Below are 27,651 nucleotides of genomic sequence, written 5' to 3'. Positions count from 1 at the left end.
TACCTTTTCAGTCAACACAGCCTTTATTAACACAAAGTACCATTTGCTGCACCATATACAAATTGGCCTAGTGTGTTGCAATTCTGATGCCCTGAAGTTAAGGTTACTTCTGGACCTAACACACAGAGTAACCCACAAATACTGGCCCAGGCTAAATTGTATTTCTAGCTATTGCCCCCTGAAATCCATCTTTTGGCCTTTGATTGCACCTATTTGATACAAAGAGCAAATCCATGTTAGCTAGAGATTGATTGGAGAGCCTTGTCATGGTAGCACTACCACTGAGTTCTAAATACCCCCAGCCCAGAACACAACCCTGTGCTTTCCTTACATCTGTAACTATGTGCCAGTATGCCTTGAAACATTACTAAAAATAACCAATTTACATGTAACCTATTGTCAATATGCTAGACAGCACAATGTGCAGGTTTTTAAGAGCAAAGGTTGCTTTTATGATTTCCGAAGCTTCCAGGAAAACTGACCGGTAATAAAGCAGTCCTAGGAAGAAAGTGAAGGCTTGCAATGACAAACCTCAGTGACGGCTTGTCCATCACACTCACTTCAGTGACTCCTTGGCGTTTCCGGGTGTTTCGTCGGCTCAGAAAAAGGCTGAATGACTGCATCACGAGGTGACTTCAGAAGACCTACAGCTTTACTATAATCAATGGAACATACGCTAGTGGAGGGGGGCTAGCTAATGCACTACAGGGTTCCCACCACCTCCCTCATTTCTATTGTACAGCATTCCAATAATGCAGGAAGACTGGAAGAGCTCAGAATACCTAGATTCTAAGTTTAGATCAGTTCATGAAGTGTTGCAGGACACATTTCAACACATACAAGTGTAATCCCAAGAGACCACGAAGAATGAGAATGCAAGGGAGCCAGCGGAAATCATGCTTTAGACTGTTCAAAACGCACAATGCACAGGGACTCGTAAATTATCATTTACTTGACTAGATGGCTACAGTTCAAACAGTTTCTATTCCAAAAGTTGTACCTGATAATCTTCCAAAATTGCTTTTAAATAATGTTCTTAAATTGTAGCAATAAACAAAACACAAGATGCAATTAAACAATATTGCAGTTTATCAAAAAACACATAAGAAATTTCAACTCTTATTCTGAGTTACAAAAATCAAGGTTTGGCTAAGTTATAAACATGTTTTTTCATGTAATTATTTGCATAACTCTAGTAATGCTCAGTGGCTGTAAGATCAGAACTGGTTCTTAAAAAAACACTAAAAACATAAAAATACTTAGCCCCTGTATTTACCTGTAGAATATGCTCATTTATGCTTACATTCCAGGATAATTTGCTATATTACTTATAATTTTAAAGGTCACATCCAAAGGAGAAAGCAAACCACCTACAAACTGGCATTATTTGTTTATTTCTTGGTTTGTGAACGTCCTTAATTTGTTGATGTAGCAAACAAATTTCAACTCTGCTATGCAAATGACAGTAGGAATCTGCTCAGCAATTAACTTTAGAGTTCAATTTCATACAGGCAACATGCTATATGTGGAAAAATGACTAACTGAACTACAGGTATTAAATACTGAAAAAATGAACAGTTTATTATAATTTATTCTATTTAACAATCTAGGAAGTTTGCAGCCATCAGCAGCTCCAGTGCAATTTCAGGTGCAATCGGGAATTCAGGAATCTCGGTGGAGCTGTTAGTGTAGCGGACCTTGTAGGTAAAATACATGCATACTTTCGATAGCACGTGCGAAGGGATCTCTCTGAAATTGACCTCATTGGTTTCATTCTCAGCAAACTGCCCTGCAAAACAAAAAAGTTAAGTATGTTAGGGGCTGCACAGTGCCTCTTCTTGTTCTCAAGGGAATCTTAACTCCAACTACACCTCAGGATGTGACTGTACTTAAAGGTAGGGTCTTTCAGCTAAATTCTGTTAACAAGGTCTCTAGGACAGGAACACAGTGCCACTGGCGTTCTCATCAGAAGAGACTAGACACATACAGATAGAAAGAGACCTCTTAAGACAGAGAGAAGCAGACGTGGAGACAGAGCCCATTACTCAAAGGCAAGTACTCAACACTGTCAACTCTTTAAAGTTGAACACTTCAGAACCGTAGGAAAATAAAGTTCTGTACCTAAGCCACGTGGTATGCAGCACTTGGTTAGGCAGTAAATTAATAAATGTTTAAAGATCGACTGTGATTGGCACCAGATTATCTACCTGATTTCTCAGTAGATACAACACTTTAAAAATCTTTAACACGGCCGGGTGGTGGTGGCGCACGCCTTTAATCCCAGCACTCGGGAGGCAGAGCCAGGCGGATCTCTGTGAGTTCGAGGCCAGCCTGGACTACCAAGTGAGTTCCAGGAAAAGGTGCAAAGCTACACAGAGAAACCCTGTCTCGAAAAACCAAAAAAAAAAAAAAAAAAAAAAAATCTTTAACACAAGCCAGGTGGTGTTTAACCCCTGCCCTCGGGAGGGAGAGGCAGGTGGACTGAGTTCCAGCCTCTACAGAGTTCTAGGGACAGGTGCCAAAGCTACAGAGAAACCCTTTCTCTTTCTTTTTTTTTGAGAAACCCTTTCTCAAAAACAAAACAACAAAAATCATGAACACAGTAGCGTCTGAAGGCTTTATGTAATGGCACACGTGTACACCTTCAGCACTTAAGAGGCTTGAGGCAGGAGGGTTGAACTGAGGCTGGCTGTTTGAACTGGTGTTCAAAATCAGCAGTTGCTAAGTAAATACAAATAAAATCTATACTGAAGTATCACTTCGAAGTCAGACCAGCTAATAATGGGCCAGAGATGGCTCAGGAGTCACGAGCTCACTGCTCTTGCAGAAATCTGGGCTTGGTTCCCAGCACCTACTTGGCACAACCACCTGTGACTCTGGTTCTAAGGCATTCGATGCTCTCCTCTGGCTCCACGAGCTCATGCATGAGATGCACATAAACTCATACAGATACATACCCACATATATACATAGATACAGTAAGGAAAGAGATAAACCCAGTCAGGGTGTTTTATAAATTGGAAGACCAATGTGTTGTCAATAAAAATAAGTTTTTGTTTTTTTTTTTTGCCCGAGCTGGGTGGTGGTGGTGCATGTTTTTAATTCCAGGACACGGGAGGCAGAGGTGGATCTCTGTGAGTTCAAGGCCAGCCTGGTCTACAGAGTGAGTTCCAGGATAGGCTTCAAAGCTACAGAAAAACCCTGTCTCAAAGAACAAACAAACAAAAATACAAAACAAAAAAAATTTAAATGATCCTACCCCAACAAAGACACTTTGGTGGCTCCTCGAAAACATAACAATCATATGACCAAACAGTCCCACAAAGCAAAAGCTGGTGTTTTAAACAGACACTTATATATACTTGTATCTACAACAAGAGCACCGTTTATGGTAGCTAAAAGGTAGACACAAAATGTTGAAACCCAATCTAGCATATTCCTGACAGAATAGTACTTGATGGCTCCCCTACCATGGGATTGTACTTTGTTTGAATTATGCCATGTAGAAAGACACAGAAGGTCAAATACTGCATGGATTCCAGAATAGGGAGATCAGAAAGCAGACTGGGCACAGATAAAGCTCAAAGAGCATAGGGTTTCCTTTTGGGGAGATTTTCTGGAACTATATATTTGTGATGGTTGTTCATACTGTAGAAGTAATAATTGGGGCTGGAGAGATGGCTCAGGGGTTAAGAGCACTGGCTGCTCTTCGGAGTTCAATTCCCAGTAACCACACGATGTCTCACAACCATCTACAATGAGATCTAGTGCCCTCTTTGGTAGTGTGCACTTTCTGTAGTGTGCAGACGGACACTGTGTGTACATAATAAATAAATAAATCTTAAACAAAGAAGTAACAATTGTATTATTTGAACTTTTTGGAAGCTGGAAAATATTTACTCAAAGGACAAAGAATGCTAAAGGTCAGAGCCAGAGTGGTGGTCAGGTCTACAGTCCCAGCACATGGGAAGGTGAGGGAAGGGCAGCTGTTGAGTCTGAAGCCAGCTTGGCAGCATGGCTACAGAATTAAGATCTTGACTCCAAACAAAACTGGAATGCGAGAGGGAGGTGCATGGGGGGCGGGTAACTTCTAGGAATAAACTTTTTATTACAACAGTATATGACAACCACAAACTAACGTAGAAAAAATGCACAGGTTTCCTATTGCAAAAGAATAATTAGGATCTTACTCAAACTTGCACAGAAATAACTGAAAACTGATTTTTCTCAATATAATGTAATCATGCAATGGTGGGAGCTTCCTCCTTCTTCTCCCCCCACCCCTCCACCCGTGTGTGTGTGTGTGTGTGTGTGTGTGTGTGTGTGTGTGTGTGTGTGTGTGTGTGTGTGTGTACCTGGCTTTTTATGTGAATTACATGGAGATCCTAACTCACGTCTATATGCTTGCGGCTACTTTACATCCCCAGTCCTTCTTTGTTTGGTTTTAAGACAGTGTCTCAACTATGTTGCCCAGGCTGGCCTAAAACTCCTAGACTAGAAGCTATCCTCCCAAACCTCAACCTCTCAAGGAGCTGGGACTAGAGGCATCTACCACTGCAACTGCTTTCTCCTCCTTCAAATGCTGTGTGTATCTAACTGGAAAAACATTTATTAAACATTAAAAGGACATATGAAGGAAAAAACACTATTACCTACCTGGTCCACTCAACATGGCCTTTATTGTTCCTGATGTTAACGCATGTTCTCTTTTTACAATAAATTCATGCCCATCAGAAGATATTAATTTGACATACATGGCGTCAGGGCCTTCACAGCCACCATAGGATTTCTCCTCTCCATCTGAAATAAAGCAGCACAATAAATTTTAATTATATAATGCACTAAAAATAAATAGGTTGAGCTGGGCGGTGATGGCACATGCCTTTAATCGCAGCACTTGGGAGGCAGAGGCAGGGAGATCTCTGCGTGTTAGAGGCCAGCCTGGTCTACAGAGCAAGTTCCAGGACAGCCAGGGCACTACAGAGAAACCTGTTTCCAAAAACAAACAAAAACAACAAACAAATAAAACAAAACCCAGGTTGTCCGGGAACTAGGGACTATGCTTAGTAGTAGAGTACGTTCTTAGCATATGTGATGCCCTGGGTTTGACTACTAAGCGTGGAAAAAGGAAAAAATCAAATCAGAGGTGAGTGTGTACAGACACCACTGACTGTTGTCACTGTTGCCTTCACTAGTTTTCTGCTCAGGATAAAATAAACAAGTAACAATTAATAATAATTGGGACATACATACTTTTAAATACCAAGGTCTTTTCTCACATATCTTTTAATTACTTTTATTGTTACCAATATATGAAAGCATCTATGGTTTTAATAAAATGGCCCTCATAGGCCCACAGGAAGTGGTACTATTAGGAGGTGTGGCCTTGTTGGAGGAAGTGTGTCACTGGAGGGTGGGGAAGATAGCTTTGAAGTCTCAGAAGCTCAAGCCAGGCTTAGTGGCTCAGTCTCTTCCTGCTGCCTGCAGATCAGGATGTAGAACTCTCAACACCTTCTCCAGCACCATGTCTGCCTGCATGCTGCCATGCTTCCTGACATGATGACAATGGACTAAACCTCTGAATCCTAAGCCAGCCCCAATTAGATGCTTTCCTTTTTAAGAGTTGCCTCGGTCATTGTGTCTCTTCACAGCAACAGAACCCAAAAACAGCACCTTAAATCTTATTCTAAGAATTTAGGAAGCCCTATGGAGTAGAAGGATGAAGATGATTGTTCTGTTCAGCTACACACATCCAGTTAACTAAAAGAAATCCCTAAGCTGGGCAGTGGTGGCACACGCCTGTAATCCCAGCACTCAGGAGGCAGAGGCAGATGGATCTCTCTGAGTTCGAGGCCAGCCTAATCTACAGAGCTAGTCCAGGACAGGCTCCAAAGCTACAGAGAAACCCTGTCTCGAAAAACCAAAAAAAAAAAAAAAAAAAAAAGAAAGAAATCCCTAAAATGAAGATTAATATTAAAACCACCACTGCAGGGCTGCAAAGATGGCCCAGTGATTAAGAGCATTGGCTGCTCTTCCAGAGGACCTGGGTTCAATTCCCAGTACCCACATGGCAGCTCACAACTGCCTGATAACTCCATTTTCAATGGATCCAACACCCTCACACACACATGTAGGCAAAACATCAATGCTTGTAAAATAAAAATTAAAAAAAAAAAAAAACCACTGCTGTCAAAGATGTTTCATGTGAAACTAAACCCATAGAAACAATACAAATTTTAGTCTTTAAAACAAGTAGCTAGCTCTCAAAATAAGCATAATGAAAGAGTTTCTCTCCTGAAAAAATAGGTAACTATTAAAAGACACTAAAGACACAAGTTAATGTAATAAATGACATTTGCTTAAACTTGGATTAAAAAAAAAATAAATCTGCTCTGAAGAACAATATCAAAGTTTCTGGGAAATGTGAATAGAGTAAATAATCAGGGGATACAAGCTGTACCTACAATACTGTGAAGTCTATAAACACAGTAAAATGTTGACAATGGCCCACAAATGTAAAAACAATATGTGTATATTGTTTAAGTATATGGATATGCGCATGCCACAGGACATATGTGCAGGTCTGAGGACAACCTTAGCTGTTAGCCCTCGCCTTTCACTTTGAGACAGGGTATTTCTGTTGTTCATCACTGCATTCTTCATGGTAGCTGGTCTGCAAGCTTCCTGAGATTCTGTGTCTGCCTTCCTTCTTGCTGCAGGAGCACTGTGTGCCACTGTGTCTGGAATTCAAATTCAGGTCCTGATGCTGGCAAACCAAGCCCTTTACCCACTTATCTCCAGCCCCCGATGAAGCTATGACACTGTATAACTCTTGTAATTTTTTACAGTAACTCAAAGATGTAAGTTCAATTTCTAAACTAGACTATGAGGCCAGCCTGGTCTACAGAACTAGTTCCAGGACAGCCAGGGCTACACAGAGAAACTGTCTCAGGAAAAAGAAAAAACAAAAAAACCCTCAAAAGTTAGCATTATTTCAAACTGAAGCTAGGCAGGATGGCTCATGCTTCCAATCCAAACACTCAAAAGACAGCGGCTCAGGCTAGAAAGACACTCAGTAGTTAAGAGCACCAGCCGCTCTTGCAGGAGACTTGGATTTGATTCCCAGCACCCACAATGGTAACTCCTGTTCCAGGGAATTCCAGATTAAAAAACAAAGCTGACACAGGACTGATGAGGACTTTGAGGCTAGCCTGGGCTACCCAGTGAACACACTAAGAAGTTCATTTACATTTCTAATATTTGCACGCTGTGATGCCTGATTCTGATCATCAACTTGACTGGACCGAGTATTGCGTACCTGGTAAGACCTCCCTTTTAGTGTCTGCAGAGTCCTAACCTGGCTGGCTCCAAGGGGCTCTGCTCTAAGGAAGAGCTTAACCACTGAACCCAGTGGACTACTGGAGGTGCAGTACTGTGGAAGGCAGGCTCTAACAGGAGAAGGCACTTGGGAGCTCCACTCTGTCCTTCCACTTCCTGTGGACCAGCTGAGCACCTCTGCTCTATCACACACTCCTTGTTAGGAATCCAACACCGGAAATGGAAAATGGGAGCAATACCACCTTTCTCTCCCAAGTTTTTTACAGGTATTATCTGGTCACAGGGTCAGGATAAACACACAACTTAACATTCTGCATATCTGTTGTTAAAAGTCTCATTTTTTTCCCCCTTTTTTCTAGACACTTCTCTTTGTAGCCCTGGCTGTCTCAGAATTCACTCTGTAGACCAGGCTGGGCTGGAACTTGGAGATCTGCCTGCCTCTGCCTCCCAGGAGTGCTGGGATTAAAGGCGTGTGCCATCACTGCCCAGTGTAAAAGTCTTATTATTAAGTACTTACAAAATACTACAAATTTTAGTTGACACAGTATTGTTTCTGTGTATTGTTACCTTTCAGACATACAGAGTAACAAACTGTTCATGTAAACATTAATTTCACTTTAGCCATTTTCTTATTTTCATTCAATGACTTTAAAGGCCACCCCGCTTGGTGTATATAGTGTATGGGTACATAAAAGTGTGCTCATCTGTGCAACAGGCCACGTGTAGGACCGGTGCCTTTAGTTGAGAGGAAAAATCAGCTCCCACTAATGGATACACAAAATTACCTCTGTTAACTTACCCATTATGTTCTTATAAAATTCTACTTGATCCCACAGGAACTTTAGTAGTTTCCTGAAAGTGTAACAAAAACACAAAGATTAATGTTGCATATGTATTTTCCACACATTACTATTTACTGTGTTCTTGGTGCTAATAATTTCAGGATTCTCCCTCCTTATAGAATAAGTTGATTCCAACAAACAACCTGTCAACAGGAGGCACCAAGACGCTTTGTGAACTTGGGCAGCTGGAGTCTCTGAATTTCAGAAAGATTACTTTAAAATAAGCACTATAAACTGGCTGTCAAGGCAAGCACTACGGCTAGTGGTAGTGTAAGTGTGCAAAGCTCTACTAGGTGCCAAATCTACCCACGGGAGTAGCAGGAGAGCCCATGGAATCAGATTCCCATGGAATCAGGCATGGTAGCAGGATTGCTAGTCTATAGACAGGCTGGTCTAGAGAGGGAAACTTTCAAATCAAAAAACCCACAACAACCCCAACATCTGTAGGGATTTCGGTGTGGCAGAGCACCTGTACCTGTCTTGTGTGTGCAAGGAAGGTCCTGCCTTCCTTCCCAGCACAACACAATGTGACTGACGGTGCTGCTGCTGAGGGCCATGTCAAGAATAAAGACAAGGAAAAAGTGCTGCTTATTCAAAATGCACACATAAACCATAAACACAAACAACCCAAACCAAAGGATCAAAAACTGTACTAAAATATTCTAAATCACTTCTTTCCCTGCCAAGAATCTGAAGAAAACTGTGGATCCTGTTGTCATCAGAAAACCAACTGGTGTTTTCCAGTGGTTTCTAGAAGGTGGCCTCCAAATTCTTTCATTCATGCTACACCTACAGTCACATTAAGCAGCTGACAGTCAGCCTCTGGCTACTTTAAGCTTACTGGGTGGGCTTTTTCTAGGCCTTGACAACAGAATGAACTTGACACAGAATCAGGCACAAGACTGACTTCAGCCTTAACATTTCAATCATGCTTAATAATGGACACTGAAGCCATGTCAACTTCTGACACTAGTATTCCATGTGCCTTCCTTTAAGTCAATGAAGGGGGAGTGCAGAAAGCTATCCTGTGTAGATACCAAGCAAATGTGGTTTAGACGAAAGACTATATAACATAGCCAATGACATGAAGTACCTTCCATGACAGGAAGGTAAGGCTTGTTTGCTAATTACACAACAACTGTGCACATGTGTATTTTACTCTTCCATCCCTTCTACACACACGGTACTAAAGTTCTGAATTAACAATGAAAGGTTAAATATTAAAAACTTGGGCCAGGCAGTGGTGGCACACACCTTTGATCCCAGCACTTGGGAGGCAGAGGCAGGCAGATCTTTGAGTTCGAGGCTAGCCTGGTCTACAGAGCCAGTTCCAGGACAGCCAAGGCTACACAGAGAAACAAAAAACCAAACTGAACAAAAAAGCCTTGGAGGTGGGGTGCTGGAGACACGGTTCAACAGTGAGGAGCACTTGCTGCTCTTCCAAGAGTCAGGGTGATTCTCAGCACCCACATTGTGCCTCACAACTGTAACTCTAGTTACAGGGGATCCAACACCCTATTTTGACCTCCACAAACAAACACCTGCACACATAGAGGATATTATTATTTATTTTTACTTTCTGTGTACAGGCGTGTTGGTGCACCACGTGTGTTCTGGTGTGCTTGGAGACCAGAGAGGGTATCAGATCCCCTGGAACTGAACTTAGATACCTGTGAGCTGCCATAGGGGTACTGGGAATCTAACTCAAGTCCTCAGGAACAAAATCTCTAGCCATCTTTCTAGTTCCTAACTTCAGAAATCTTAAATTTAACAAAATAAAATGATTCCCACAAAGGCATTTTTTCTCAATAATTTGTACCATGTCTAATATGAGATAAAGCAGAGTAAAATAATAGATAAATAGATAAAGCAGAGTAAAAGAATAAACAATAACTTATGGGCTTACTTACTGGTGATCACTGTAGTAACTACCTTTCAGGTACGTTATTTTCTTTAAAAATAAATCTCCCACAAGAGTATTATTCCTCTAGAAGCTTCTACAATTTAGGATTCAAAGCTTGGTAGATTTGACTTTACAATTCTCTTTTATTTTTTGGTTTTTCAAGACAGGGTTTCTCTGTGTAGCTTTGCGCCTTTCCTGGAACTCGCTTTGTAGATCAGGCTGGCCTCGAATTCGCAGAGATCCACCTGCCTCTGCCTCCCAAGTGCTGGGATTAAAGGCGTGTGCCACCACCCAGGACTTTACAATTCTTATTCCCTCCCTCCATCATTCAACTTGGCCACAGCCCTCTACCACCTACAAGGTTTCTCTGTGTAGCTGGACCAGGAAGGCCTAGAACTCAGATCTGCTTGCCTCTGCTTCCAAGTACTGGATTAAAGGCATGGGCCACCATGTCCAGCTTTAACTTGCTCATAATTAAAACAAACAGACGAACAAACAAATCTCCAGGTGAATTAATTTTCTACTTCTAGAAGTTGATGCTATAATTCTCTAACAGTTCTCTAAAATTTAAAAAACCATACTTCATATCAATTTGTGATAAAAGGCAGTTTAAAAATTCACCAAACCATTATATTTCCTGTTTATATTCTTTTGTAAACATTCTTTTTAAAAATGAAAGAAAAAAACATGTTAGAAAGTCTTGAAATACAGGAACTTCAAGTGTCAACTCTTCTATCTAGATAATCTCCATAGTAGAACACCTAGGTTGTTTATTTAACCAGCAGTAGCTAAGCAACCATGCAAAGTCTCATCTGGGAAAGCCTCTGGGAAGCAACGATTTGTCTACAGACTTAAAGTAGTGGAGAAGCCCTACCACCATCAACATTATTTTAAAAGCTCCTCTTTAAAAAGTAACTTTAGATTTTATGTATATGAGTGTTTTGCCTGCATGTATGTATAAATACCACATGCATGCCTGGCACCTGAGTTCTAGATCCCCTGGAACAGGCATTACAGATGGTTGTGAGCCACCATGTAAGTGCTGAGAGTGGAACTCAGGTCCTTTCCAAGAGCAGCCAGACATGTGAGTGCTGGGAATTGAACCTAGGTCCTCTGGAAGAGCAACCAGTGCACTTATAACCTCTGAGCCATCTTTCCAGCCCAGCTGTGTAGAATTTTATGCACACAACACACTTATGCTTTTAAAAGCTGCAGAGATTGTATGGAGAGTATTTATGTCTGTTTCCCAGGTTTTTTATAGTGTATCATTTTACAGTTATCATTGGGGGTACCTGGGTGAAGGGTACATAGATCTGCTCTGTACAATTAACATCTATAGTCATTTTAAAATAAAAAATTACAGTGGGGGGGCGGGGGGAGCAGCCAGTATTCTTAACCACTAAACTATCTCTCTAGCTCAAAGTTCCCACCTAATTCGTAAGTAGATGTTTATAAAATATGACATGATTAAGTGAGAAACTCACATCCAGGAACTCAAATTTGGAGAAAAATCTGTTTCAATATAGCTACAGTCACTATGTAACTGGACTTCTACCTTTTAGAACACTGACTAACAATTCTGTAATAATAAATGCTCTTACATTTAACTCAGTCTTAACTTTTAGTCAAAGCTGGGTGTGGTGGTATACACTTGTAATCCCAGAACTCAGCATGTTGAAGCAGGAGAGTTTGAGGCCAACCCAGTCTCAGTAGACCAAAAAGCACACCAAACTATCACCATCAACAAGAATACCAGATACACTGTCAAAACTAATTCAAGTTCTTTTGATAAGCAGATGTTACCCAAAGAGTAACTATCCCAAAGAAATTAAGTGTGTAGCTACAAATCTTGAACAGATGTTACATGAACAGACACAGTGATCTGGGTGATTGATAAGAGGTATTTTACCAAATTGAAAGGTCAGAGGGATCCAAGGAAAGTGCGAGGTACACAGATACACAAGAGTGACTGAGTGTTGTTGAAAACCAGTTTAGAAATTCACTCACCTCACAAACACTATATTAAGGAGTACTATGCCAAGTGTTGTCCTGGGTACTGGAGACAGAGAGAACAATGATTCTAACCTCCCCAGAAAAAACAGCAGGGTCATGGGGCAAGAATGAAATCCTAGCTTTTGAGGTGGAAGCAGAATTACCAAGAGTTCAAGGTCTGTCAAGATTACTCTGAGTTATTAGGCCAACTAGAACTACAGGGCAAGACTGTCTCAACCACAACTACACCCATTCCCACCAAAAAGGGATGTGGAGGTGCGGGCGTACCAGAAAACCAAACCAGAACAGTGTGTAAGATGGAGTTCTCTGGGGAAATGAAGAGTAAGGCAGGAGGGAATGAGGACAGGGAAAGAAGGCTGTTTCAAGAGCTTAGGGAATATTGGTCTTATCAAACATAATAATGCTGATTGACAAAGAACTGAGACACAGGTCAAGACAGGCGTTGGGGCTGGAGAGAGAGTTGATCTCTAGCACCTACATAGCAGCTTGCAAGTGTCTAATTATAATTAAACACATTAAAAAGGGTAGAGAATCGGCTGAGCAGTTAGCAGCACATACTGCTCTTGCAGAGGACCTGAGTCTGATTCTCAGAACCTGGATCGGTTGGCTCACAAGCATCTGGAACTCTATCTCCAGGGGGTGGGGAATGCCCTCTGACCTCTACACACAGAGACTTATAAATTTAAAAAGAAACCTGAAAGAATCCCAAAGAGTTTACATACAACACTTGGTAAGTTGTGAACCAATAACCAGCACTTCCCTGTCCCATCCTCGTCCTTACACTATCCTAAACTGCAGGGGCAGCCACCTCTCTACTGGAAGGGCCGGTCAGACAGTAACCATCATGTGTAAAGTCTGCTACAGCTACTCTGCAACCACAGCCCTAAACAAGCCAGCCACAGACGAGAAGATGTAAACTAATCAATGTGCCTGTGTTCCTGGAAAACTTCACAGAAGCGGAATTTAGAAATGCTACACTACAGACTAGTCTTTCTTTGGATTTTTAAGATACATGTGGACAGGGGTAGTGGCACATGTCTTTATTTATTTGTTTGTTTGTTTAATTTAATTTAACTTTTTTTTTTTTTTTTGGTTTTTCGAGACAGGGTTTCTCTGTGTAATTTTGGAGCCTGTCCTGGATCTCTGTAGACCAGGCTGGCTTGGAACTCACAGAGATCCGCCTGCCTCTGCCTCCCAGTGCTGGGATTAAAGGCGTGAGCTACTACCTTTAACCAAAAAAGAAAAGAATTGAGTGATATTCCATCTCCCATCTAAGGACGCTGCTTGTCATCATACTCATTCTCGTGCCCCTCTTTCTGGTATCCAACCTAGCACTTCACAAATGCTAGGCACATACCTTTTTTTTAATCACTGAGCAACACACTACCATTTACTCTTTTTTTGTTTGTTTGTTTTTTTTTGTTTGTTTTTTGTTTTGAAGCAGCTTCTTCCAGGACTACCAAACTGGCCTAGAATTCAAGATCTTTCTGCTCTTAGCAGACAGGCCGACACCTCTTCATCAGGTTAAGTTCCACTCACATATTTTAACTTCTTACTTTTTTTTGAGACAGGGTCTCACTCTAAGCCCTGGCTGGCCTCAAATTTTGCTATGTAGACCAGGCAGGACTAGAACTCACATGCCAGTCTCCTGAAGGGTGAGGTGTGCCACCAGCTCAGCTTTCATACACTTGTTATATGTAATTGTTTTGTCTGCATATGATTGCACTCCATGTGTGTTCCTAGTGCCTGTAGAGGCCAGAAGAGGGCATAGATCCCCTGGAACTGGGGCTAGTCAGTTGTGAGCTACCACCCGGGCTCTAGAAATCAAACCCTCCCTGGTCCTCGGGAAAAGCTGCCAGCACTCTACCACTCCAGCCCTTCACCCACATCTTAACTTTCCTATCACCAGTCTTCAAGAAGCCCCCCACCCCGCCCTTTTGGTTGAGACAGGCCATGGCTTTCCTGGTACTACTCAAGAGGTCCTGTCTCCACTGGGATGAAAGGTGTGAGAGGCTTTGAAGAGGCTCATAATCAGACAAGGTAGAGTAGCACAGGCCTAAAATCCCAGCACATGGCAAAAGAACCAATATCTAATTTTACCTGCTTTTCTTGATCAGTCTGACACCATCTATCTGGTGTCCTCCAACCCAAGCATTTAAATATCATCCATAAACACCATTCCCATATTACCTCCCTAGCTCTACACCTATTCCTAGCCCCAGCCAGAAACATCCAATTTCCTCTACACAGGCTGGCCTCAAACTGTCTTAATGAGTTATCAACTAACTCCCACAAAGAATTCCTTATACACTCATCAGAAACCAATACTCCCTTTCAGAATTTCAGTAAATGGCACTACTGTTCACAAGATTGGTACGGGGGAAAAAGTTGTTTTTTTTTTTTTTTTTTTTTGCATTAGGAATAAAAGACAAGAGCTATTTGGCTTCCAATTATATTTCAAATCAGATGACTTTCCACCTATTTCAACTCTACATCCCCAGTTCAAGCTAGTTGTATTTTAAATGAGCTATCTAAAAAAGCTACCATACCCAGGTGTGGTGGTTCACACCTTTAATCCCAGCAATCTGGAAGCAGAGGTAGGTGGATCTGAGTTTGAAGCCAGCCTACTCTACAAAATAAGTAGCAGACAGCCAGGATTACAAAGAGAACCCTTGTCCTTGGGGGGAGGGGCTTCAACAATTTCCTTTAGCTGGTCTATTCTCCACCTTGTCATCTCAGGAATACATTAGATTCATCTTTCTGCACAAATATAGAAGAGCTTAAAATCTGTATTATACACTCCCTGGCTAGCCACCCTTATCTCATTTTCTTACTCTTCCTTCAATATGTTCCAAACATTTTTTTTTTGTTGTTTTTGGTTTTTTGAGACAAGGTTTCTCTGTATAACAGTCATGGCTGTCCTGCAACTTGCTTTGTAGATTGGCTGGCCTTGAACTCACTGAGATCAGCCAGCCTCTGCCTCCCAAGTGCTGGGATTAAAGGCGTGTGCCACCACTGCCTGCTCCCTGGTATTTGACTAGGTCAAGTTCTCTCACACTTCAAGGTCTTTGGATTTGCAGTGACTGCTGCCTGAAGTTCTTTTCCTTTAACTCTCCCTAATTACTTAGGCTTGTAGGTCAAACATCAAATCCTGATGGTGCTTCCCTGATCCCTGATCTTGCTCTATTTCCTTTTATTTATTTATTTATTTATTTATTTATTTATTTATTTATTTTTTTTTTTGGTTTTTCGAGACAGGGTCTCTCTGTGTAGCTTTGCGCCTTTCCTGGAACTCACTTGGTAGTCCAGGCTGGCCTCGAACTCAGAGATCCACCTGGCTCTGCCTCCCGAGTGCTGGGATTAAAGGCGTGCGCCACCACCGCCCGGCTCCTTTTTTTTTTTTTTTAAATAGAGAGAAGATCAACAGGGCTTCACTACATAGTCCAGGCTGGTGTGGAACTCCTGTCAATCCTCTGCCTCAGTCTCCTGAATGCTTTGATTAAAGGTTTACAAGTTTCTGACATCACACCTATCCCTATTGTTTTTCAAACTTATTACCTAAAACTGCATATGTATATATTTGTGTATGTGTAGATTTTCCAGTATTGGATGTCTTTGTGTAGTTTTACTTAATAGAGGAGCAGTAAAGCATCTGAAGGGTATTAACACATCCAAGCATACATTTAAAGACTTTGCTGCTTACCTTCCAATCTGACACATTCCTCCCCCGCCAAAAAAACCCCAACTTTTCCTCAAGCATTTCTTAAGATCTGCACAATTTTAAGAACTTAATATATAGGAATATCTGACTATTCACATCGCAGTATTACCATCTAATAACAGATTCTCTCCATTTGAAATAAATGGATAAAAGCTGGGTGTGGTGGTGTACACCTTTAATCCCGGTAATTGGGATGCAGAGGCAGGTAGCTATGCAGGTCTACATAGTGAGTGCCAGGCAGGCAAGCAAGGGCTACATAGTTAGAGGGCCGGGTGGCACCTGCCTTTAATCCCAGCACTTGGGAGGCAGAGCCAGGCATATCTGTGAGTTCAAGGAAAGCCTGGTCTACAGAGCAGGATCTAGGACAAGCACCAAAGCTACACAGAGAAACCATGTCTCCAAACCCCTGCCCCCCTGCCAAAAAAAAAAAAAAAAAAAAATGGATATTTGTGTATTTTTTAAAATGGCATTATGAGGGAATAAACCAACAATTTTTGTGTGTGTGGTGCTGGAGAACCAACCCAGGACCTTTTGTATATTAGGCAAACATGCTATATCAAGATACAGTCCTAGCCTGGCAGTTATTAGAGAAATGACATACTTAAGATGAGAAGCCATTATAAATTAAATAGGGGGATGAGGACACAGAGTAGTTGCACTCCAGAGTGCTGACTCAGGGCAGCTGAGGTCCAAGGTTAATTCCATCCCAGCATGTTAAAAAAGGGGAGCAAGCTTGGTGGCCCACACCTCTAATACCAACACTTTGGAAGCAAAAGTGGATCTCTGAGACCCCTCAGGTTTACAGACAGGCTTCCGTGCCAGTCTATAGTACCCTGTGAGACTCTGTCCCCCCAACCCGAACAAGTGGTAAATAGCAATCTCAAATCAATAAATAACAAGTATCGATGGGAAAAAAATAGAGTCATTTTCCTCATCACTGTATTACTAGGATACTTGTGAACTTCAACCACTCAATAACATGAATTATATCATAACGTAAATGAGACCAGGTATTTATCATCTTAGGTCATTTAACAGAAAATAAAATGCAATTTGGGGACTAAAAAACAAATCTGACACTTTGAACAAAGTTGTAAAACCATTTCGATGGCTTTCTACACTGGAAAGTGCAGAGTAGCGATGCTTCCACTACAGACACAATTTCCATGCTCACAAAACTAGAAATTTCAGATCCTTAAGAAAAATTAAATAGGCACTGTACTTGGCACTAAATACTTCCTTTCAGATAAAACTGAGAGGCAGATAGGTGCACAAATACCCCAACCCACCCAGTCAGGCAGGGATTACCCAAGTTGCCCAGAACGTAAACTTTTTTTCCGGGTCCTACAGCTGAAAGGGGCGAGGGCTCTCTCCTGCGACTAGCGACTGATTTCAACAGTAAAACAAATCTAAGCGCACCGGAGGAAGGCAAAAAGGAAAAGCGACCCGGCTGCCATGCTCTTAACTCCACCCTCCCCGCGCTGCGCCTGGAAAAGGCCCAGCTCGCCCCCACCTCCTGTCCGGCCTCCTCCTTCCAAACCCACCGAGCTGATGTAGTTAAGGTCCCGCCGGAGTCCTCTCCCCTCCCCCCAAACCAGGAGCTCGGGAGGCCGGAGAGGCTCAGAGCTTCCGTTCCTTCCCCGCCCAGACGGGAAGGGGTGAGCGGAGGGATGGCCACTGCGCCCAGCCCCAGCCGCCCGAGCTCTCCAAGCGAAATCGGAGCCCCGCTCCCACCCCAGCCCGACACTCACTAGCCAGTCCCGCAGCCACCGCGCCGTGTCCCCACGTACCGCCACAGACCCTATTCAGGGCCGCCCCCCCAACCCCCAGCTGCCTACCCCCGTGGGTTCCGGGGCACAGGAAGGAACTACTTCCGTCGCGTCACAGCCGCCTTCTGCAACGCGCGGGAGATCGGTACCTGGCAAGGCGAAGACACGCTCTGCAAATAACTTGTGTCGGTAGGAAGTGCGTTGTTGTTCTAACCCTTATCTTCAGGAATACAGTCCAATTTAAGAGATAGCGTTAGCAAATCTCAACCAATGAGAAGCTAGGGCTTCTGGATTCCCAGAATGCAACGCCCTCCTGAGCCAATTTCTGCAAGGAACTGAACCGGTGCGGGCAGAGGTGCATTCTGGGATATGTAGTTTCTTACGAAGTTATGGTTAGGGTTAGGTCCCACGTGACATTGCATCTTGGGACTTGTAGTTTTCCGTGTAGAGGGTTGAAATTTTGATGGCTTTAAAGCTTGGCCCCTGCTCTCGTTTCTGTTTAGCCAGGAGGTGGGGGATGTCAAAGGAAGCCTAAGATGTGGAAATGCAGTATGTGTACAAAAGATCGTATTCTTGAGGAAGCGGCATCTGGCCTTTTGTGATAAGTAATACACATCTACAAGCATCTTAACAAGCTCGCGCAATGTGTTTGCCTCATTTCCTCTCTTCCCGGTATAGGTCCGTGTTTACCGAAACAGGCCACGCCCACCCGCCCTGCTCTCCTTTCGCCTACAGAACAGCTGCCTGCCACCATTACTCTAATCTGCGGAGCGTACCATTCTGCTCCTCACCCCCAGAAGCTCACCGCATTCCCGCACCCCCACACCCAAGGCATTTCATTGGCTTTCCCGTGGTTGCCCGGGGACCTTTCCTAGAAAGCTGGAAAAACAGCTTAGTCAGGTTTCTTTTCTGGTGTTTCATGAAATGGGCTTGAAAATGTAGATTCAAAATACTTACTCAACTAGTCGCAGTTGTGTAAAGAATGTCCACCAAAGGAAATATGTACGTGCGATTTGGAGTTCCTGGAACTAATGACGTTTTCCAAAGGGGCTTTGTTCTCGACTTTTTGAGCCAGGGTCTCTCAGTGTAACTATGTAGCCCAGACTAGCCTCGTATTTGGGTCAATCCTATCTCCTGCCACCATGCACAGAATTTCCCGATGTAATCCTAGGCTGCCCTCCAACTCCAATTTATAATTCTGCTGAAATTACTAGTGTTGGCTACTGTGAATGGCTCTGAAAGTTATTTTTTGGTTTGGTTTTGTTTTGAGACAGGGTTTCTCTGTGTAGCTTTGTGAGCCTTTCCTGGAACTCACGCTGTAGCCCAGTCTGGCCTGGAACTAAGAGATCCGCCTGCTTCTGCCTCCGGAGTGCAGGGATTCAAGGCGTGCGCCACCACCGCCCAGCTGGTTTGTTTTTTAAGTTGATTTGCAGACAATTAAAGGCTAAAATGGAGCACATGGCCCTGAATTAATTTTCAAAGGCTTTGGAAAAAAATAAAAGTGTTATGGTTGTAGCCATAGCTCAAAATGGTTTCATGGGAAGAGAGGCATTGGGTTGCAGAAGATAAAACTAAGGGGAAAATCTGAATAAACCTAGTGAGACCTGAGTTAATCTCCCTTTAGGCAGTAAGGGTGGGGCCCAAGGTCAATTATGTTTGACTCTGGATCCATCCATCCCTTAGGTTGGGGGCTAAAGAGGCAAGCATAAAGTGGGTGGATTTGGCAGGTAAATTCTGCAATATGCTGAAAAATAACAGGATTCCCTCTTAAAAGACACATAAAAGGCCACTGGACTGGACAAAGAGGCACTATTCCTTTGTTGGAGCTCCCACACTTAGGAGAAATGTACTTTTGGCTAGGTGTGGTGGCACATGCCTTTATTCCCAGTTCATGGGAGAGGCAGGTAGATCTCTGAGATGGAGGCCAGCCTGGTCTACATGGTGGCTCTCTCAAAAAAGGAAAGAAAGAAAATCGACACCTTTCCTGCTCACTACCTTGAGTTTCCATGCACCTCCACCGCCTGGCTTTCTTGGGCCCCGTTTAAGAAGTAAAGTCACATTTTGCCTGAGGCCAACCAGGGCCCAGCTGCCGATCCTGAAAAACCCAACAACTTGGAAGTGTTGGTGAGCAAAACGAGGACCTGAGAACACAAAGGAAGGAGCCGCCCAGCCACCGAACCAGATCACCAGAATCATAAGTCCACCCTACACCGACTGGGAACAGGTAAGCCCCCATTTCCAGACCGGCAGACCAGGTCTCTAGACCCTAGGCCCCAGCCATCAGAGTCCCAGAAACCAGAGAACTGCCTTTCCCTGCTCCCCCACCATAAAAACCCAACTCTTGCGAACCCAACAACCACTGGAGCCATAAGCCCACCCTGCACCAATTGGGAACAACTGCTCCACCAGACAGAACCCACTAACACTCATTGGACTAAGGTGCTCCCAGAGAAACAGAGCCCAACAGCACCAATTCGACCAAAAACTCCTAGTGGACCAAGACTATCAGTTAGAACAAAAGAGGCATCTTCAGACACAGACACCGCCTGCACCAAGCGGAGGAAGAGCTGAGTAGATGCTAGTGCAAAAATACAGGCAACAACATAAAGACCTATATGACATCATCAGAACCTAGCGATTCTACACCTGCAAGACCTGAATATACCAAGGTAGAAGAAGCAGAAGAAATCAATCATAAAAATGACTTTTTTTCCTCCCTTAAAGAGGAAATAAAAAATTCCCTTAAAGAAATGGAAGAAAAAAACAAACAAAAAATTGGAAGAAATCAAAGAAAGCCAAGAAAAAGTAATTAAACAGATGAAGGAAACAATTCAAGATTTGAAAATTGAAATTGAGACAATAAAGAAAACACAAACTGAGGGAATGCTGGAAATAGAAATTCTGACTAAACGAACAGGAACTACAGATGCAAGCATAACCAACCGAATGCAAGATATGGAACAGAGAATCTCTGACACTGAAGACACAATAGAGAAAATAGATTTGTCAGTCAAAGGAAACACTAAAGCCAAAAAAGTTGTAACACAAAACGTCCAAGAAATTTGGGACACCATGAAAAGACCAAACCTAAGAATAATGGGGATAGAAGAAGGAGATTACCAACTCAAAGGCACAGAAAATATATTCAACAAAATCATAGAAGAAAACTTTCCTAACCTAAAGAAAGAAATACCTATGAAGATACAAGAAGCTTACAGAACACTGAATAGGCTGGACCCCCCCAAAAAAAGTCCCCTTGCACATAATAATCAAAACACTAAACATACAGAACAAAGAAAAAATATTAAGAGCCACAAAGGAAAAAGACCAAGTAACATATAAAGGCAGACCCATCAGAATAACACCAGACTTCTCAATAGAGACTATGAAAGCTAGAAGGTCCTGGACAAATGTTATGCAGACGCTGAGAGACCACGGATGCCAACCCAGACTAATATACCCAGCAAAACTCTCAATCACCATAGACGGAATAAATAAAATATTCCATGATAAAACCAGATTTAAACAATACCCATCCACAAAGCCAGCCCTACAGAAAGCAATAGAAGGAAAAATCCAACCTAAAGAAACTAAACACACCCATGAAAACTCAGGCAATAGATAATCCCACACCAACAAATACCAAAGAAGGGAAACACAACACTACCACAAAAAAATAACAAGAATTAACAATCATGGTCATTAATATCCATCAATATCAATGGTCTCAACTCACCTGTAAAAAGACACAGGCTAACAGAATGGATACGAAAACAGGATCCATCCTTCTGCTGCATACAAGAAACACACCTCAACTTCAAAGATGGACACTATCTCAGAGTAAAGGGCTGGGAAAAGGCTTTCCAATCAAATGGACTTAAGAAGCAAGCTGGTGTAGCTATCCTAAAATCTAATAAAATAGACTTTAAACTAAAATCAAGTGAAAGAGATCGGAATGGACATTACATATTTATCACAGGAAAAATCCACCAAGATTAAGTCTCTATTCTGAACATTAATGCCCTAAATACAAAGGCACCCACATTTATAAAAGAAACATTATTAAAGCTTAAATTGCACATCAAACCCCACACACTAGTAGTGGGAGATTTCAACACACCACTCTCACCAAAAGACAGATCTACCAGACTGAAACTTAATAAAGCAATAAAGGACCTAACAGATGTTACGACTCAAATGGACTTAATAGATAACTACATGGGCTGGAGAGGTGGCTCAGAGGTTAAGAGCACCGACTGCTCTTCCAGAGGTCCTGAGTTCAATTCCCAGCACCCACATGGTGGCTCACAACATCTGTAATGAGATCTGGCGCCCTCTTCTGGCCTGCAGGGACACATGCAGGCAGAACACTGTATACATAATAAATAAATAAATAAATTTAAAAAAAAAAAAAAAATAGATAACTACAGAACATTCCACCCTAACACAAAAGAATGTACCTTCTCAGCACCTCATGGAACCTTCTCAAAAATTGACCACATGCTTGGTCACAAAGCAAATCTTAACAGATACAAAAACATTGTGATAACCTCCTCCTGTATCTTATCAGACCACATGCCTTAAAGTTAGATTTCAACAACAAAAACTATAGAAAGCCTACAATCTCATGGAAACTGAAGCACCAATGGGTCAAGGAAGAAATAAAGAAAGAAACAGACTTGCAAACAGCAACTCAGCTCTTACAATAAATGGAAACTTATTTCTAACAATAAAGCATAATGGCTCCTGCCTTCAAAATGGAGTTAGGCAGGTTCCTCAGGATCTTTAGGGACACACTTACATTTTTTTTTAGGAAAAAACAACAAACAATTGTTTCATACCCAGAAGCATTTCTGTACCCTTTTGTACCTTCCATCTCTATGATCTATACTGTGTCCCTGTTTTTCTTAAAAGAAAAAATTAGATATGTGTGTGTAAATGTTTTGTCTGTATGTATACCACATGCGTGCCTAGTTATCATGGCGTCAGAAGAAGGCGTCAGATCTCCTGCAATTAGAGTTATGAGTTACAGGAGATTGTGAGCCACCACCATGTGGGTGCTGGGAATTGAATCCAGGTCCTCTGCAAGAACAAGTACTCTAAACTGCTGAGCCACGGCTCCTATCTGGCTTCCCAAATAAGCTGAATAGTCAGCTTATATAGGCAGAAAGAGTATGGCAAGGATGTCTACATTAATCATGGCAATCTTTTATGAAAAAAGAAGGACTGTCCACCATTCAAGGCAGCTTTTTCTTTTTTCCCCTTGATTTTTTGAGACAGGGTTTCTCCATGTAGTTTTGGTGCCTTTCCTGGATCTCACTTGGTAGCCCAGGCTGGCCTCGAACTCACAGAGATCCGCCTGGCTCTGCCTCCCTGAGTGCTGGGATTAAAGGCGTGTGCCACCACCACCCTGCCTTCAAGGCAGCTTTCACGCAAATGCAGGTCAATGCTTGCACCAAACTGGTAGTCTGGCTCTAATCTCAGGCTTTCTGCTGGGCCGCTGGGAGAAGTACACCTCTGCTCCAGCTGAAAATGGCTTAGAGGTCATCTAGAGTTCACTAAGAGGGAAAAAGCCCAGTGTAAACTAAACAGTTGTGACTGGGGTAGTACCTTCAGGAGCCAGAATTGAGCTTTGGCAACAGGCAGCTGTTGTCATGCCGTTTTTTCAAGGCATTTGTGGAGTGTTCTCGGCAGCCTGAGGACATTGGGGCAATTTGGCTGGCTCTTTAGCTTGATAAAGCCTGTGTTCGAAACATCCAGGGCACTAGGGAATCGACCAAGAGTTGTCAACTTATTCAAAGGAACAGTAAGCACAGAGAGGATTATTTAATAAACATCGGCTTTCATCATTTAATAGCGTTCCAACAATACTTGATTCCTGCTTAAGTGCACCGGGGAGAGGTGGGTTCCTCTAATTCGTCATCTCTTTCCAGCTAGAGCAGTGGTTTTCAACCTTCCTAATGCTGCAGCCCTTTAATACAGTTCATGTTGTGGTGACATCCCCCTCCCCGCTATAAAATTATTTGCTACTTCATAACTGTAATTTTGCTACTGTTATGAATGGTAATGTAAATATCTGATGTGCAGGATGTCTGATATGCAACCCCCAAAGGGGTGGAGACCCACAGGTTGAGAATGCTGAGCTAGATGATCATTTTTCCAGGTGCAGCTGACTGTGAGGTTGATCTGAAAACATTGGGAGGACAGATTTACCAAGTTCTCTTTTGGAAACGTATGTAGCATTTTGTAAAGCAGTGTATTTCTATTATAATACAACAGCAGTATTTCTAGCTTATTTTTGGGTGTTTGTCCCATTACATATTAGCATCATGGTTTTCCAAATTTATCCAGTAACTGTGCTGCCTCTATTACTAAGTCCTGGCAATAGGCACTAATTATCCTCTGCTTTGCGGGGGTGGGGGGTGGGGGGGAAGGTATACAGTGTTGATACAAAAACAACTCTTACTTCAAAGGAGATAAAAGATGGTGGAGGGGCCCCAAAACAGCTTAACTACCCAGCTGCCATGACAGGCTTAGGGACCTAGACACAGCTTCTGTGACAGGCTTATTGGCAGATCCAGGAAAAGCCTTAAGCTGATACCACCCAGGGATGAGGAAATACCTAACATCCCAAACATTGCAACCATTAGATAAGGTGGCCAGACATCCCTGAGTCTAGCACACACCTATTTTTGTTTTACAGATACCCCTAGACAATTGTCAGCCAATCAGGGTCCTGAACCCTGGAAATTCCCTCACCCCAACCTCTGCTATGATAAAAACTCTGCCCCACCTGAGCTTGGGGCTCTCTGTTCTCACCGCTTTGTCCAACAGACAGAGAGACCAAGCTCAGAGCTTGAAGATAATACTCTTTGCTTTTACATTTGGGATTTGGTCTCCATGGTGGTCTTTTGGGGGTCTCTGAAATCTGGGCATAACAAGATAATTTCCCCGGGAGCCAAATGAGTGACCATGGCCCGGGAACACAGATTTAGGTCACCCATATTCCATGTTCCAATGTGGAAGTATTTTCATGAAGCTTTTATAGCAACAGAATAAAATGAAAGTCATCAGTCAAGACACATTTCCACATTGGTGGAACCATTAGGTGTTGGGCTGACCAACAACAGGTAGGGAGGAGGCAGGACCGGTCCAGCTGGTCTCTCCACAGGGCTGAGCTTATGGTGAGTGTCAAAGGCCCAGACCTCCCCATTCCACGAGAGAGAAGCACACTGGGCCAGGAGTCTTGTCAAAGCAGGAATTCCTTTTATTGCATCAGGAGTGGACTTATATAGGTTGGGGTGCTGGGAGCGGGATGGGGTGAGGATAGTGGGCCAATGAGATGATGCTATCTCAGCAGTTACTAGGCAGAGGCGATTCTAGGTCGGGTAGAGCTGAGTCACTCATATGCGATGCGGAAGTCATGTCCGACAGGTCACCATACTCGAGCTAGGCTCAGGAAGTTACACTGGGCCTCACACCTGGGCCTTATGGGGCCCAACAATTAGGTAGGTTAAAACAAGGTGGGGAAATCTGTTTTAGGTTTTCGGTTGGTTGGAAACCTAGTTCTCTGTACATTCCAAATAAAAACTCTATGCTCTGTTCATGTGTTCCAGATGAATTCATGAAGATATCATCTACAGAGTGTCTGGGCCCAAGAAATCCCTTTTCCCAAAGTCTGGAATTTAGACAAAAAGCCAGGACCCCATCAGGAACTTGGGAAAATAGCTTCTACCTGCTGAAAGGAAGCAGTCTCCTTCTCTCTATCTCCAGCAAAAGGAAACTCTGGCTCTCCCATTAACACATATCTGTGGTGCCTCTTGGCATATCAAGGTCTATTATACACTCCAAAGCCCTTCACCCCAGCTTGCAGACTCCCCTCCTCCCAAGCACCTGTTTCCCTTAAAGCCTTGGACGCCTCCTCTCCCCACAATCACTTCTCTCCGCTTCCCTGAGCACCGTGGCAGTTTGGAATAGCTGTTTCCTTTTTACCCAGAGAGCTGCTATTTTAGTTCCTTTACTGCACCCATTTCATTCAGTGGTGCTGAAAACCTAGGAGAGACATAACTGAGTGTGGTGGTTTGAAAGAAAATGGCCCCAAAGGGAGTGGCACTATGGGGAGGTGTGGTCTTGTGTTGTTGGTTGTTTTGCTCTTGTGTGTGTGTGTGGGGGGGTGTCGCCAGCCAACTCCCAAAGAAATCACACACAGAGGCCAGCCTTAGCTTGGCCTGTTTCTTGTCAACTTTTTTTATTTTATTATTTTTTTTAACTTAAATTATCTCTTTTGCCTCTGGGCTTTTTCCTTTTCTTACTTCTGTATATCTTATTTTCACTCTTACTCTGTGCTGCATGACCACACATGGGCAATTCAGGAGCTAGGCAAGGGGGTCTTGCATCTTACATCATCAGTGTGCGCTGATGATTACATAAGCGAGGTATGGTCATGCAATCTGCACATCCATGGCATAGCTTGGTAAGCCCACCTGCGCCTTAAAGAGCCGGACAGACCCCTACCTCCTCTCTCTGTTCTGTTCTCTCTTCCCCTCACCATCTTTCTCTCTCTTCTCTCTGCACACGTGTCTCCCCCAGGCCTGGTTCTTCTGCCCACCCCTCCCTGCTTCCTCCTAATAAAGCTCTGATACTGCGTTTTGTCGTGGCCGTGACCTTTCCACGCAGTAACCAGCACCGCTTATCATTCTTACAGTGTCACTGTGAGGGCAGGCTTTGGGGTCTCTTTTGCTCAAGTTTCCCTAGGTGTGATTATTAGTTGACTTCCTGTTGCCTTTAAGATGTAGCACTCTCAGCTCCAGCACTGTGTCTGCCTGCACAAGGCCATGCTCCCCATCATGATCATAATGGACTGAACCTCTGAAACTGTAAGTGTGCCACCCCAATTAAATGTTTTCTTTATAAGAGTTGTCATGGTTACAGTGTCTCTTCACAGCAATAAAAACCCAAACTAAAACAATGATCCTCCCTCCAACAAGCTCAGCCTCTCTTAATTGAACCAAATTACCAATTTTGCCTTCTTGGGTGTGGATCACTTGCTCAGGCTGAATTCTGCCACCGGGCATATTTTGGCTCCAAATTCTAGAGTTCAGCTCTTCAGCTGCTCTCCCCGCAACCGGCTCTAACCACTCTCCTAGACTATTGAGTAAGTGTCCTTTGGGCTCCTGAAGCCCTCCAAGCCTGTCTGGGCATCTCTCCATACTAAGACACTTTCCTCTCCCTCTACTGAAACCCTGCCTTTTCCCCAAAGCCTCTTCCAATCCAGTTGTCTTCTCCTCTACCTGCTCTAAGCACTCCTTTCTCCTTGTCTGCTGGGTGTCACCCCAGAGCTCTCTGCTTTGTTTACTATAAAGCCATACCAGGGTGCCAGGAAGCTCCTGTCACCACCACTGGCCTCCAACCACAAGGACAAGGGACGCCTTTCCTCTGTGATTTGGAACATTTCTCTTTAACAAATCTCAGTCTTTTGGGGGATGCCCTGGATTGAGATTCTTGTGACCACACTTACCCTTCCTCTATTTCCCTTGCCTAAGTCTCCATTCCCCTCCCCTCTGCACTCCAAACCCTCTCAGATATCCCTGCCTCTGGCTATGCTCTCCCTCATATCTACACAATAAAACTTCTCTACCATACAAGGAGCAGTCATGTTTCCTTTCTATTTTTTTTCTTTTCCATTTACAGAAGAGGGCAATAAATGACTATTAAGAGGTCTGCTGATGGCCCAAGATAAATTGGATCTGGATTTGCAACATTATAGACACTCCACAATCACTGAATGATAGGCAAGCTGCATTCTGCTCCCCTACATGATACCTCTTTAATGGGCAAAGAATAAATGTGTGTATGGATGAAAATGTCTGCCAACAAAATTGAAAACTAGATTATGTGAAAAAGTTCCATTTCCTCCTATCTCAGTGATTGAATTATATTATCACTCATTTTATTCACAGCATATAAAGTATTGCATTCTTTTTTTTTAAAAAAGATATATTTCTTTATTATGTACACAGTGTTCTGCCTGCACGCCAGAAGAGGGCACCAGATCCCATTATAGAT

At 43.0% G+C, this 27,651-nt stretch overlaps 1 protein-coding gene and 1 long non-coding RNA gene across 4 annotated transcripts; one reads left to right on the top strand and one right to left on the bottom strand.

The window, feature by feature from the left end:
* On the bottom strand, nucleotides 1-17,848 carry Eloc (elongin C). Of its 3 annotated transcripts, none has more exons than XM_052716776.1 (4): nucleotides 17,736-17,848; nucleotides 8,138-8,190; nucleotides 4,657-4,800; nucleotides 1-1,789 (listed from the first exon to the last, which is right to left on the bottom strand). In XM_052716776.1, exons 2-4 carry the CDS (start codon nucleotides 8,139-8,141, stop codon nucleotides 1,599-1,601), a joined length of 339 nt encoding a protein of 112 aa, XP_052572736.1. In that variant the 5' UTR covers nucleotides 8,142-8,190; nucleotides 17,736-17,848; the 3' UTR covers nucleotides 1-1,598. The 3 variants fall into 3 exon arrangements, with proteins under 3 accessions (XP_052572736.1, XP_052572735.1, XP_052572734.1); XM_052716775.1 differs by lacking the exon at nucleotides 17,736-17,848 and adding an exon at nucleotides 17,656-17,717; XM_052716774.1 differs by lacking the exon at nucleotides 17,736-17,848 and adding an exon at nucleotides 17,569-17,656.
* On the top strand, nucleotides 17,676-27,384 carry LOC128096788 (uncharacterized). The gene is made up of 4 exons (XR_008213743.1): nucleotides 17,676-17,775; nucleotides 18,265-19,810; nucleotides 23,750-23,818; nucleotides 25,203-27,384. It is a non-coding gene; the product is annotated as an uncharacterized LOC128096788 (long non-coding RNA).
* Nucleotides 27,385-27,651: the final 267 nt, after the last annotated feature.

This window comes from Peromyscus californicus, unplaced genomic scaffold, assembly GCF_007827085.1.
Source record: "Peromyscus californicus insignis strain IS unplaced genomic scaffold, ASM782708v3 Scaffold_5__1_contigs__length_169319896, whole genome shotgun sequence".
Taxonomy (NCBI): domain Eukaryota; kingdom Metazoa; phylum Chordata; class Mammalia; order Rodentia; family Cricetidae; genus Peromyscus; species Peromyscus californicus.
Note: the sequence above shows the minus strand (reverse complement) of the source record. Positions and strands in the feature narration are given on the sequence as shown.

Bases quoted from the DNA above. Each gene is read 5' to 3' on its own strand.
- Eloc (XM_052716776.1), bottom strand. The intron at 1,790-4,656 runs GTAGGTAATAGT...TTTGTTTTGCAG, and splicing joins GGCCATGTTGAGTGGACCAG to GGCAGTTTGCTGAGAATGAA.